The sequence below is a fragment of the Scatophagus argus genome, chromosome 3 (genome assembly GCF_020382885.2).
Source record: "Scatophagus argus isolate fScaArg1 chromosome 3, fScaArg1.pri, whole genome shotgun sequence".
Classification (NCBI taxonomy): Eukaryota; Metazoa; Chordata; class Actinopteri; family Scatophagidae; genus Scatophagus; species Scatophagus argus.
Window position 1 is genome coordinate 7025559 of NC_058495.1, and position 14035 is coordinate 7039593.

The 14035-nt window shown below is 41.9% G+C and overlaps 1 protein-coding gene and 1 long non-coding RNA gene across 2 annotated transcripts; one reads left to right on the forward strand and one right to left on the reverse strand.

The window, feature by feature from the left end:
- Positions 1 to 1917: 1917 nt before the first annotated feature.
- Positions 1918 to 13821, forward strand: apcdd1l (adenomatosis polyposis coli down-regulated 1-like). The gene is made up of 4 exons (XM_046383142.1): positions 1918 to 2488; positions 10516 to 10699; positions 11367 to 11886; positions 12206 to 13821. Exons 1-4 carry the CDS (start codon positions 2404 to 2406, stop codon positions 12977 to 12979), a joined length of 1563 nt encoding a protein of 520 aa, XP_046239098.1. The 5' UTR covers positions 1918 to 2403; the 3' UTR covers positions 12980 to 13821.
- LOC124056057 lies at positions 5428 to 10602 on the reverse strand. The gene is made up of 3 exons (XR_006842946.1): positions 10488 to 10602; positions 9188 to 9302; positions 5428 to 5971 (listed from the first exon to the last, which is right to left on the reverse strand). It is a non-coding gene; the product is annotated as an uncharacterized LOC124056057 (long non-coding RNA).
- Positions 13822 to 14035: the final 214 nt, after the last annotated feature.

The window sequence follows — 14035 nt, forward strand, 5'->3', positions numbered from 1 at the left end:
AGGAACTGTCTCCCACATGTGTAGGCTAGCAGTATAATATATTCACTGCTAATCATGCATGTCAACATCACTCACTTCAAGTATTACGTTGCAGTTTTTGTGTTTGTGTTGTAGTCGACATTTCTGGGCCACCGTAGTTTTCTCTTATAAATCAGTTTGGCTTTAAAAAAATCTCATACTGTCTTACTGCTCATGTTTCTTCAAGTTGCAGTGTTTCCACATTAGCTCCACAATTAACTTGAGAAGTGCAATAAAGGTTAAGTGAAATATTTTAGAAAAACAGAATTATCCTTTTAGACCGGCCATTTAGTGTTTCATGACCTTGAGAACGTGACATAAAGGCTGTGAGAAATTGTGCTTTGAGTGCTTTGAACATACACAGATTTTAGGCAAACTGACAATTGGAAAAGTAATGTTAATATAAGCAGGATGATGCATTACAGATCTGCCATATAAAACACAGAACCCATGGTAAAATTACTCAGCCCAATTGCATTGGCCATTGGCTGCGTGTGTAATGATGTCGGGAGTGTACGCACCCCCTGACTGTGTGCCAGTTCTCGGTCAGCCCACCCGTCGTAGATGTGCTGCCAAGTCTCACTTGGCAGGCACTTTGAAACCCGTCTTTACCTCTGCAGCGGTCAGCAGTGTCAACAGCTTCGTCAGACCACATGTATATGCAGAGCCTATGAATCAGTGTGACTGGAGGATTTCTGTGTGTATGAGTCTTTCTAATGGGCTGTGATATGCGCTTGTGCAAACTCTGTGTGCGCAGCTGCTGCAGGTTTGTGCTCAGACATTTCTTACTGCTGAATTTCTCACAGTTTAAGGCACAGTTCACACAAATGACCTAAAAACATGCTTTCCTGCTTACCTTTAGTGGTATCCAGCCACATGAACAGTTTTAATTTTTTGAGAACAAATTTAAGACAGCCATTGATGAGATTTCTGCCTCCATCCCAGTAAAGTGGAGGATTCCAGTTGTGGTTCGGACAGGATTAAAAAATGATATTTAAAAAAAAAAATAAACTGCAGCATCTCTTCCCAGACACAGTGTTCCCATTACTCTCAACACGCCACAGACCTCACTGTCAACAGTTTTTATTGGTACTACTCCTTTCATAGAACACATTTCCAATGAAAACTCTCCACAGTGAGGTCTGTGCGTTTGGACAGTCACACATTTAGACACATTGCCGTTGTGCTGTCCAAAGACCATTTGGTCTGGGCATGTATGGTTTTGAATATTTTGCTCATTATGTATATGAATGAAGAGGAGGAAAAAACGATCAAATTTTCAACACCAATGCTATTAAAAGGAAAAATCTAAATTAAAATCGGCGTTAAGGGGTTAATAAAAATTGTTGAAAAAGTTACTTGAAAAACATATTCATGTGAAAAACGTATTCTTTTGCAGAGGCTGACTGAGTCCCCACATCTCCAGCTGCTGTGCCGAACAGACATATCCCAGATCAGTTTCTCTACATAATACAGAAAGACCGAACTAATATAAAATCCCTCAGCAAGAGAGTATACAATTACATCCATTATTTGGTAACACTTAGCATATTCACTTTTTCTAGTTATATTTTGTGTTGTTGTAATTTCGACACACCATCAGCGTTGTGGCTGTAGTGTTAACTTGTATTCACCACTGCTATTTTGCACCTTGCTCTAAAAGCTTCCAGGAGCCTCTGCTTTACGAAGTTTGAAGCTCAAGCCTCCTTCCTCCACACATGCATGCACACACACACACACACACACACACACACACACACACACACACACACACACACACACACACACGCTGAAACATTCTCTATCTCTGCCCTCCCTCCATCTCTCTCTCACTCTCTCTCTCACTCCCTCCTCTCTCAGCTCAAAACTATAAGAGCCAGACAGAAGTGCACACACACAAATACCCCTGCTCACATGCACACACAGACTCGCTGCACATGCATCGAGTGGAACAGATCCACAGTGCTGCACAGTAGTGAGGCCACAGTGTGTGATTGAGAGAGGGGGGTTGGAGAGAGAGAGAGAGAGAGAGAGAGAGAGAGAGAGAGAGAGAGAGAGCATTTACTCTCTCTCTCTCTTGCCAACTTAAGGAAAGCAGCAGTGTGGTGAAGTTGCATGAAGCGTGTGGTTCCAACTGAGAACTTTCTTATCAGACCATGGAAGCCAAGAAGTGGAGGTAGAAGAACAAGAAATAGAAGAGAGGGGAAATAAACATCTCTGCTGGCTGAACAGGAGACCAGAGTTTCATCTGAGGGATTACAGGACTCTTCCTATATGTGTTCGTCTCATGGTGATATCCTACATGATCGTCTCTCGTTGACAGGAGCCTCTTCGTGTCTTGGATTTCCCAGGGACCAAAGTTTGTTTTCTGAGCAGACTGTGTGAATGAAGTGTGTGGAAGCAGAAAACATGTCAAACAGACGTTTCAGTCACCTGTTGAGGGGAGTCTGGTTGCTGTGGCTGTGGCAAGGTGAGTCCAGGCATCGTCTGCAGAATGACACTGTGTTTTTTGTCTTGAAATACTCTCATTAATTTATGGATTTCTGTCCACTGAATTTATGCAAATTTCACCTGGTTAAATTCATACAAAGCCTCATTTTTCTAATTTTTTGTTTAATTACCATCAAAATTTCAAAGACAAATGTTTAAGGAAATTAAGAAAGCTCAAAAAGATGCTGGTGAGTCACAATGTTTATCAAAATTACATTTCACTTTTGAGATCATTATTCCCAAGTATGAAAATAACTTTTGTGGTGCAAATCTTGCCTTCATAATTCAGTCTTTAAAGACTGTAGCAGGTTTCCTCTTGTAATCCTAAGCTTTTCCAGTATGAAAAACTATAAGATAAACACTCTCTCATGTGAAAAATCAGCTGAACACTTGAAGAACACATGGCAGGACAAAAAGAAAGACAAAAAGGAAGAGAATATAACAGACAAACTCCTACAAGGAAGCCATTACACAATTTGTTTCGACTTTGGCAAATGATTTGGAAGTTCAACATGTGGATCAGCAAAATAAAAATGTATGTTATGCTGACATTAGACTTATGAATAGCCGGTCTGTGTTCTTCCTCTCCTCCTGTGTGTGTCTTCAAAGTTCAAAGCATCAGATGGCTATGTGGCCTGTGGAGGAGTCTTAAATAAGACCTCTGGCTGGTGCCTTTAAACAATGGTTCCCTAGGAGCAGGGAAGCGTGGCCCTGGAACTAATGTTGCCATTATGTTAATGGCTAGAATAACAGGAGACAGCCATTACTGACCTTACCTCTGACTGCTGTGCAGAGCCGATTGTCCAGCCACCGCTGCCTCAATCACGGAAGCACAGCATTTTGGCCATCAGGGCTCATTAGGGTGATGAGCAGTGGGAGAAAGACAGAAGGAGGCATCTGCTCAGTTACAATCATCATCCAGCACCCCAACACCAACCCCCAACCCTCCTTTCATCCCTAGCTGCTTCAGTGGCAGACTGGTACACTGGTATCTGGGAATTGTTTTCTTTTTCACAGCTGAAGTCTAGTAGAGGAGACAGGGGACGGTTGAGTCGCCAGCCCTAAGCAGATGCTATAAGGAGCCGAGCAAGTTCTTCAGCCCAAACAGAGCAGAAAACTGACCATAAAATCTAAAATAAAATTCAGTTTTATATATTTTTTCAAATGAAATTTGACAGGTGTAAAGTCATTCTGTGAGGGGAAAGTGTTCCAATCTATTGCACTTAAAACTGACGATGAGATCAGTGGGGAAAATATGGATACCCGACTTTTGAGCAGCTCTTTGATTGAAATTTACCAAGCACCCTTTGAACCCAAACTTTAAACCTACAAAGACTCTTGGAGTTCTTGGAGGTCTGCCTCACTTGATGAAGTGTTTGAACAAGATAAAAGTGACCAATTGGCTATATGGAGGAGACCACAGAGAATATTTGGATAAGGTCTGATGGATCCTTGGATGAAAGAATTTCCTGTTTTTTTCCTGTTCCCTAAACTGAACTGAACTGGACTGGATGGAAATAATTAGTGATCAAAACCTATCAGTGGTTCATTTGACCATACAGAAAAACCCTTGATCATATTCATATAAATGAAACTTTGGATGCAGTGGTCCTGTTTCGGCCTGTAAAAGCCCTGTTCCAACTTGAAAACTCTCCAAGTATGTGAAATGGCCTTCAACCAAAAACGTCTCCAAACCAAGCTTTTGGATTAAGGTGAAACCGATGTAATATCACCTCTAAAACATCAATGGACCATCAAGTATCCTTGTGTGCTATCTATAGCTCAGCTTCCTGAGCTGTTTACTAAGAAGAGACACCAGAATGCAAGTCACCATAAAATCCAATGACAGAATCTGCAGTGCAGCCCTCAGCAGTGTGCAGTGACATTTGAATAACATTATGAACTATGGTGGAATAGGATGCATTGGCTTTGTGTGGCAGCTGTTCTATTCATGGAGAGCATGTAAGACTCGGCAGGACGATGTGTGTGCGTGTTGATGCTTCGTGAACAGGAGTTCACTAAACACAGTGGAACAGGCAGCAGCGTCCACTGGGCAAACCCCTGTAGATCCCTTGTCTAAATAAACGAGGCCGCTGGATTAACTAGCTTACACTGTGATGAAAAGACAACAGCAGTCGTCCATACCCTGCCCCAAGGACAGATGGATAGTCCTGGTCTGGGACACCACTATGAGATGCTGGAGTTAAAGCCCAAAAAAGGAAGGGGGACGTAGGGTTAGAATAACACAATAGACCTCAAGTTCTTTGAAAAACCTCTAAATCAATCTGACCTTCGCCTGACTTTAGTGACAAGGGTGGAAGGAAGGGAGAGAGACAGGAACGGGGCACCGTTCACTGGCCTGGAAGTGAAATTTAAAAATGCTTTGCGTGCCTTCTGTTAGCCGTCACTCACTGGCAGAGTTGGGCAGTAATAGATTACTTCTTTTAGTAGTGTAAGCGATTATAATTTAAAATTCAATTCAATTCAGTGTTTGCTGTCTTCATGCATATAAAATAATAATAATTACATTTTTAGTGAGAAATTATTTTTCAAGTATAGGCCTTTTATTAGCAACTGGTCATATTTTCTGAAGGATTGTTGTAGTAGCTGATTTAAATGAAGTTATTTTAGCCATCAGTGCTCTATGCTCATGGTGACAGCTTTCCCATCAGAAAGTATTTTTGACAGTGGTTCTCAGCCACAGTGCAGGAACCCTGCCCAGGGGGAACAACATAACTTTGGGGTTTGTGAGAAAAAAATGTTTTTGACTCACACATCTTTTTGTGTGTTTTATTTGCACTATTTTATCAACTTAGCTTTTTCTTGAAAAATGTTTACAGGCCTTCAGTGATTATGAAATGAAAATGAAACAATCAATGATGAAAATGTTAACTATATAGAAAATACATTCTTTGGAGCTCAGTTCTCACAATTTATTGTGAAGGCATGTGCACATTGTGGTGAGGGGTTACAAATAGACAGTCTTACAGTGTAAGGGCTTACAAGCCAATAAATAAATAAATATGGGAATCAGTGTCTTGCAAGACCCATCTAAAAAGTGGAGGACAATCCAGAGTGCCTGAAAAGTCATCTGTCACCTAAAAATGTGGAATAAGCAAGAGCTGTGAGCAACTGTAGCATGCACACACACACACACACACACGCACCTCACTAATCTTGTCATACTGAACCATGAAGGCACCTCACCCCACCCTCCTCCAACGCCTACTCCTCCGGACCAACTTCATTCACCTCATCAACCAATGAGAGACACACAGAGGGAGGAAAAAATGAAACAAAGGCACAAAGAAAAGAAGGGAGGAATCTGAAATCCATCCAGGAGAAATGAGCCATAAACATCATGGCTTTTTCATCAGAGGAGGGGGCAGTAATTAGTGGAGGGGGAGGTGGGCCAGCAGGACATGGGCCCTTCAGGGACAGTTTGGAGGGTTTCATCCTCCACCTAGACAAGGAGAGATTAGAAAAGTGGGTTTACAGGACACTGGAGGTTACCAAACTGAAAAAATGTGGTGAGGATGTAGTAAAAAAGTAGGAAAACACATGAGGAAATAGTTCAAATCCTGGAACATGGAGAGATTTGTCATTTCAGTGCACCAACAACATTACGTCTGACAGAAAATAGATATTTTTTTAACCTTAACTGCCTGCACTTTGGCTTTTAAAGATTCAACAGCTATGAAGCAGACAAAGGCGTCTCTCTAATGAAAGAGGCACAAGGTTAAACACCAAGTACTTGTTTCCCTCAGCAAGCCCTGAATCAAAAGTGCCAGGATCTGGTTCTTGTTTTTACAGGATAGCTCCAAATAAAGAAGCACATAAAACTGTATTTTGACTTTGGTCCTGTGGATGAGACATGAGAGAGGAGAGTGAAGGCTGCCAAACCGTAATCACAAATGCAAACAAACAAACAGAGTACATCCTGGAGGTCTTTTATAAATGGTATCCCTTCTACAGTCTACTGTAAATCAGTGTGTGCTGTGTCTTTCTTTGAACGTGTGTGCATGCATATGGGTGTGTGTGTGTGTGTGTGTGTGTATAGGGGTGTGGAAACAGGATGAATATAGGAGCTCAAAGACAGGTAGATTACTTTGGCCAGTCATCAGTCAGCTTAAGCCAGTGGCAGCTCCTCTGGTGATGAAAGACTGACCGTCTAGACCACACGCGGGTCACAGACTGCTGGGCTGACCCCTTGTGGAAGAATTGCAATACTGCATAAGGACAAATGGGTCAGTGAGTGTTGTCTCTAATAATTTTGTTCAGCTGTTCTAGACATGAAAATCAGGTTTACTGTGGATGAGCAGTAAGGAAAAAGACAGAGAAAAGACAAACTGAATGGTTTATCGGTCACCACACTGATAGTCCTTGCTCATATGAGCAAAAGGAGCTGCCATAATTGGTTGTGATGTCTCTTTGTGAGCTGGCAAACCAAGCAACAAGCACATCAGAGTTGAGTTGTTCCAAATTCTCTTTGCTTGGAGTAATCATTCCTTCTTCAGTATTAAGAGGTACCTACCTAATGACCTTCCAAGTGATAGTGGATCAAATCAATAGTCCTCACTCTGTGCATTTATGTTCTCCAGACTTTATTAGAAGCTAATATGAGGCTCAGTAGTCCTACACTTTGTGTTTCCAAGACAGTGTTTCTCTGTTGCAGTAGAGGGGCAAAGATGAAATTTCAAACTAAATAGACTTTGGAACATTTGATTTGATTAACTCAAGCTTCTAGAGCCCCATATTAGCTTCATATAAGCAGTTTTGTGTCCCATCTGTTACACTGGAGACACATTAGAAATAGATATTGTAATGTCCAAATAACAGTGGAGACGATCACAGCAACAACTACAACAACAACACAAAAAACTGTTTCAGTATTCATACATGAACCCTGCTGTTGTTTTAAGCCAGCCTGGAAATATACAAAAATATCTTTTAGTTCGGGATGAGTTCACCGAATAGATGCCTTTTAGCCAGTAAACTATTCACATCCTACATGTGGACCCTGGACCTCTAAGAAGTCATAGAGGCTAGTAACATGTTTTTAATTAAGCTTAAGTCAATTCAAAAGTTAATTTGAGTAAATGTTGTTGCACTTCATCAGTTTTTGTCTGTGTTATTTTTGATTATGAGGCCCATGGTTGATGTTACTTTCCGTAAAACCCTCACAGATGTCGTTCATTATTGGTTGGATTACTGTTGTGTAATGAGCTTTCTTTTTTTAACACCAGCACAATTCTAATAAAAAGCATTTTATCACATTTTCTTCTGGGAGAACCTAGATTCTGAATATGTATCACTGAGTTGTTGTTATAGGTAGGATAAGCAAGTAGAAAAACCTGTCATTCTTAAGTAAGACAATACAACAGCACCATTAAGTGCATCCTCCAAACAGTTGAATCATCCACCCTTTATCCCCATGGGGAAATTCAAAAAATCAATTATTAGACTGCCTTAGTTTTAGATAGGTGTACCTAATAAACTGGCAACTGAATTATATTTGTCTTACAGGTAGTTTTATTGGTAAACATGCATAAAATCTGTTTTTGAAACATGCACTGAGGACTACACTGTGACAGGGAGGTGCAGACTGCGTCAGGGGGAAGTTTTAGGACCCGTAGTGGAAAAATAAATCAATGGGAACCATTGCAGGGTAAAACTAATGATATCTGACTGCCTGTGTAAGAAGTGAATCAACTGCAATGGTTTCCCATCTCCTCCAAATTGAGATGGGGGTTGGATATTATCATATGTATTACAACATCGCCTAACTTGTGGTTGGAATAGGCTCTTTTGTAGAAGAATACTTGAAAACCCCACGATGAGCAATTTTGTTTTACTAAGCTCTGCTTTTATGAGTGCTATTTTAATAAATGCAACCATATGCCCAACTGGAATGAGATCCAAGAGAGGGAAAGAAGCTGAATGACAAGTGACCTCAAGAAACACTATAGAAATGCTTTGGCAAACACAGACACTCAAATATAGCAACCCAAATGAATCCACATCACATACTGTGACTCTTGATTCTCTGTCCATTCGTTGCACTGTGTGTGAGTAAGCTCTTAGGCAACATCCTGCAGGCAGCTACAAAGGGTGGATAACACAAAACAGGCCGATTGGATGACTTGCAAAGAGCAGTGGAAATTAATTAATCCTGATTAGTATTTCTGCTCTGAGGACTCCCGTGGGAGCGCAGCTGGGTCTGACTGACCGGGTTCCCTCACCAGCTGCGGTGACATGGAGCATAAACAAACATATCACTGCATGGGGAAAATTGCAAACATGTTTCAATGCCTTTGACAAGAAAAAAGAGTATTAATCACATCAACAAATTGACAGGCTGCTTGAACGAGGAGAAATGTGCCTTGAGCTTAAATCTGATTTTGTGGTCTACAACAGCAGAGTTCAAACAGTCCAAGCTGTGTGTGTCCGTGTGTGTGTGTGTGCGCAGATCAGGTGAAAGGACGCTGAGCTGCACACATGTCTGTGGTTGTGATCAACATATGGGACACATTCCAAGAGTGAAGGGAAGTATCTTTGACCAAAGTATCTTCAATCTGACACAAAAAAAGTTTAATAAACGCTGATCACTCAGCCACCATCTTGAAGCCTTTTTACAGAAAAAAAAAAAATCATCACCAAGTCAGTTTCACAACCTTACCATTTCCCTTGAACTCCATCTGCTCAGTCATAAAAGGACAAACTGATCTGTGGCTCAACAACCAACTCCCTGATCAACTGGAGGCTCGACAGGTGATGTTCCCCCCCAAGTGCATCTAAAGTCAAATGAGAGAAAAGTGGAGTGAGATTACACCCATAAAGCTGTCTACCACAGATGAACTTGAGAAAGTGAGAGAAACAATGTGAAAGCTGTAAGGATGAGGGGGAGCAAGAGAGAATAAGAGAGAAGGCATACCGGAAACAGAGGAAAAAGCAAGCTGGGAAACTGAGATGAGATACCACTGTTTTATTTGTCTGTTAAATATAAGGTTGTAATAGAAGGCAGGAATAAAATGAAAAAAGAGAAAAGACAGGAGATGGAGGTATCTGTGAGAACTCATCCTCCTTTTTGACATTTGTTTTGGGAGGTTGAAACTGAAGCCATAATTTTCACACACACACAAAAATGCACACACTGCCAGGACAGACCCCAGTGGGCTTCCTCACTTTGCAGCCATGAGGGTGTAATCAAAAAATCCCCCTGCCATGTCGACAACGCACATATCTCCGTGCAAGAACAAGTGGATAGAGCAGAAAGTGCAGTTATGTCCAATGACAGGCAGACAGATTGCAGACATGCAAGTGTCAGATCAATAACTGTTACAGAGTGAATAATGCTTTAGTTTGGATTAACTTAACTGCCAGTGTTTGGGAAAACTCAAGCAAGAACATTCATCATTGTAAGTGTTTTCTTTTTCTTTTTTTGAATAATATTCTCAACAGATGTGTTTGGCTAGACTGGCCTGCTGCTGTCAGTGACCCACTGTTTGCTTTATCTTGATGATGGAGAGGCATTTATATATATAAAAAAGCATGCACAAATGCAATCATCTCCACACACACCTCCTGCCCAAGTGAACCCAAAAAACAAGACATGTGTGTTGCAGCTGCTGGCTGATTGGAGTGACAAGCCAAAACTGTCTGCACTGTGGCCAATGTCCTGATATGTATGGTTTCTATAGCACCCGCTCTCCACTTATTACATGGAAAATTTACCAAAATTACAGCCCTAAAACAGCATGCAGTAAACCAGAATTGTGTTTAAATGTAACAGGGAGAAGATGTGAATATTCCCTTATGGTTATTATCTGTTCCCATCATATTCTGATGATAATCTCTGAAATGGTTAATGTTTGGTGTTACCATTTCCCACATCCACACAAAATCAGCTTGGAAATCTAAACAAAGTGTAATAGAGTTTCTGTGCTTATCTGATTGGATCACTGTGAGTATTTACTCACAGTTCTCTGACTTTCCCTCCCTCTGTAGCTGTGCTCGTGGCTGGAACTGGGAGTAAACTATGGGAGGTGCCTACAGACTCCTTCACTTCCTCCTCGAACCTCAGTGAACTTCTGCAGTGGGAGCATGACTGCCAGTACCGCCACCTACAGGACAGAGTGAGAATCACAGCAGACATCCCCCCAAGACTCGATGGAACATGGGTGTCATCAAGGTACATTTTTTTACTGTTGCAGCAAAAACAACAACAATTGGCTTGAGCATTTAGCAGCTAAAGATATAAAAACAGATACAAAAACAGCTCAAAGGAGAGTGATTATCGGAGCATCAGGTGGACAAGATCACAGCACCAAATGGGTGATAATTTTGCTTCATAACTGCCAGATATATGAGTAGGCATCTGTTTGCTAACACGTTCACCATATAAAGCCTTTAAGGTAATATCATTGGTGTGTTTAACACTTGTTTCCTCTGCCACCCAGTGGCCAAAAATTTGCTTTTGTAGAATCGATTGTTCGGCCAAAATCATGGAAAGGATTTAGAGTCAGTTTAGAGGTTTGAAAGAAAAATGTTCAGATGTCTGAAATATTTGTAACTTGTTGCTTATGAAGACTTACCAACAAGGACTTGTTCTGACAGATAAGTTGCTTGTCAAATGACTTGATACTAGATCGAGATTGTGCACCAAAAAGGTTTATCTATCTGTTTATTTTTTATTAAAAAATAAAAAATATTATTTAAATATATTAAAAAATAAAAAATAAACAGCACAGCTGTGGAGATGGCAGGAAAGTAATCTGTGCTCACTAGTGAACTCTATACATGACACTACTAAGCACTGATTTCACTTCATTTTAACCATTTTATTCCTCCGTGCTCAGGTGTGAAGTTCGGCCCGGTCCAGAGTTCCTCTCCCGCTCCTACACCTTCCACCCCAGCCGTCACTTCCAGGCCCTGCAGCACTACTACACAGACAGCAGCTGTGGTGATCCAGCATACTCCCTGATGATCAGGGGGAAGCTCCGTCTGCGCCAGGCTTCCTGGATCACCCGTGGGGCCACCGAAGCTGAACACCACCTCAGCAAGGTGGGCATTGTGGTCCACAGCCTGGCAGCCAAGCAGAGGCTGGCTTCCAGGCTGCCTGCGACCTGTGTTGGTCTGACCCTGGGTCGAGTGGTGCCGGGGAAGCTGTATGAGCTGTACAACACCCGGGCAGGGAGGGCATGTCTTGCTGCCCTGGGCTTCTCCATGATGGAGATGGGCCTGATACGGGTGGAGTCACAGCACCACAGCAATGGAGGGAAAGTGCAGGAGCTGTTCTTAGGGGACATTCACACTGACTGGACACAAAGGACTCACTACAGACCTACAGGGTACCAACAGCCACTGCAGAATGCCATGGTGAGACATTACTGTGTATTTTTGTTTTTTTTGTTTTTTTCCTTTTCAATATTCAGCATACCCAAGTAAGATGTGGAAACTGAAGTCTGCCGTGCACAAACACCGACAATATACTTTACAGTGAAGTAGGAGACATCTGGTATCCTGCAGTTAAACTTGTATATGACAAATATATACATATTGATATTCCGTAGTTATGAATGAAAAAAAAAACATTCTTATTTATGTCTGTGTGGAGGAGATCTGGAATCGCTAATGAAAATAATGTTTAGCTTCAGTCCCAAAACACACAGTCTCACCTCTCCCTTTATCTTTCCAGCATCATATCCACCCCTGCCCCATGTGCGCCCTGGTGTACCGCTCCTCTGAGCAGCGTCCTCCGGTGTTGCCCCGCACCCCGGCAGTTCCATTGTCTCTGGCTGGCCGCTGGGTCAGCCAGCGCTGTGAAACTCGTCCTAACATCCTCTTCCTCACCCGGGATTTCACCTTTGATCCTAACCAGCATGCATGGGAGGGCATCTACCGACACTACTCGGACCCTGTCTGCTCTCAGCCCACTTTCATCCTGAGAGCTTCGGGCCACTACGCTCAGGGAAACCCCTCCGCTAAGATCTCAGGAGCCACTGAGTTTGTCTTCAAGGTCACCCAGGTGAGAGTCACAGCTGCAGAAGAGTCCACAGCAAAGTTGCTGAATGGGTCAAAGCCAGGAAAGTGTGGTCGCCCAGGAGGCTGGGAGGTTGGTGTGGAGCAGGACTTGACCCCCACGGATGGGTGCACACTGCTCGGCATCAAGTTGCCACATAAGGAATACGAGCTCTTCAAGATTGAGCTGGACCACAGGAAACACCCAATGCTGTTCATAGGCGAGAGGCCAACTGACGGGTCCAGTCCAGACCGACCGCAGAGGAGGCCCACTTCCTTTCAGGCTCCCATGGTGCTTTGCAGTGGGGGGGAGACACAGTCTTTGCATCGCTATAGCTCAGGTTTTAACAGTAAGCAAGTTCAGCTAGCAGCCAGTGGGACAGAGAGACCGGCACAGCTGGTGTTACTGGTGCTGGGGTCTGTGCTGTACAGCTGGTTCTGTGTTTTTTAAAGACATTGTCCACAAATCAAGCCTGTTACACAGCTGAAGTCATTGATGGACATTATTTTATGGCAGCTTTCTTTCACTCTTCCTCCATATGATGATGACCACACATGTGATGGTCAAGAAAGTCATGAGACACTCAGGAGAGCTGAGCATTTTTTAATATCTGGTTTTTAGTCGCTGCCCTTTCACTTTAATGACTCTTAACTTCAGCCACATTTCTACCTAAAACTAATGTGTATATAAACCCCAAATATATACAAGTGCCATCATTTCAGTATGTAAAAAGTATATTCTTTTAAACTCTGCTCCTTTTCTATTATGATCACATGTTCTCTCTTCACAGATCAATTTCTTTTTTCATATTTTTGGGTAAATGCAGTTTTCTTTCCACGCTGTTACAACAAATCAGATCACAGTGCTGAAATGTAGGTCAGTTATTTCCACATCAAAATGTAAGCCATCGTTATTCCATTAGACTTCACACAAAAGCTCTTTTTTGGATCCACGAAGCAGTATAACTATAATGCACTTTGTACAGAACATTGTTCAACATAACGGACAGAAGAAAGGCTGGAAAAAAGAACATTTTGTAATCACCACTCTAACAGCAGCCATCTTCATTTGCCTGATGCCTCTGTGGTGTGAAATGTTGCTCTTTCTCTATTCAAGTATTTGTCTGCTTTTTCCGTCGGCAGTCAATCAAAACAAATCAATTGAATATTTATTTTAACCCTTTGAACTGTATTTTTTTATAAGGGGAAGAATTTTTGTCTAACATTTTAGTGAGTTTCATCATTTAAGAAGTGATAATTTTCTATGTGTATTAAAAATGGCTTTTCATAACATCTTGTGTTCAATTAGTCTTTAAAGCAAGACTAGGAGTCTGCAGTCAGTGCTACAGCACAGCAAAATGTTAACATGAGCATCCTAACATGCTCACAATGATGATGATACTAACATGCTGATGTTTAACAAGTATTTTCCTTTGTTTGTAGTTTAGGGTATTAACATATTGAACTTTTTACCAGATGATGGCCCTAGATGAAAAGTAAGGAGATT

Bases quoted from the DNA above. Each gene is read 5' to 3' on its own strand.
- apcdd1l (XM_046383142.1), top strand. From the start codon at position 2,404: ATGAAGTGTGTGGAAGCAGAAAACATGTCAAACAGACGTTTCAGTCAC. The intron at 2,489-10,515 runs GTGAGTCCAGGC...CTCCCTCTGTAG, and splicing joins GTTGCTGTGGCTGTGGCAAG to CTGTGCTCGTGGCTGGAACT. The intron at 10,700-11,366 runs GTACATTTTTTT...CTCCGTGCTCAG, and splicing joins GGAACATGGGTGTCATCAAG to GTGTGAAGTTCGGCCCGGTC.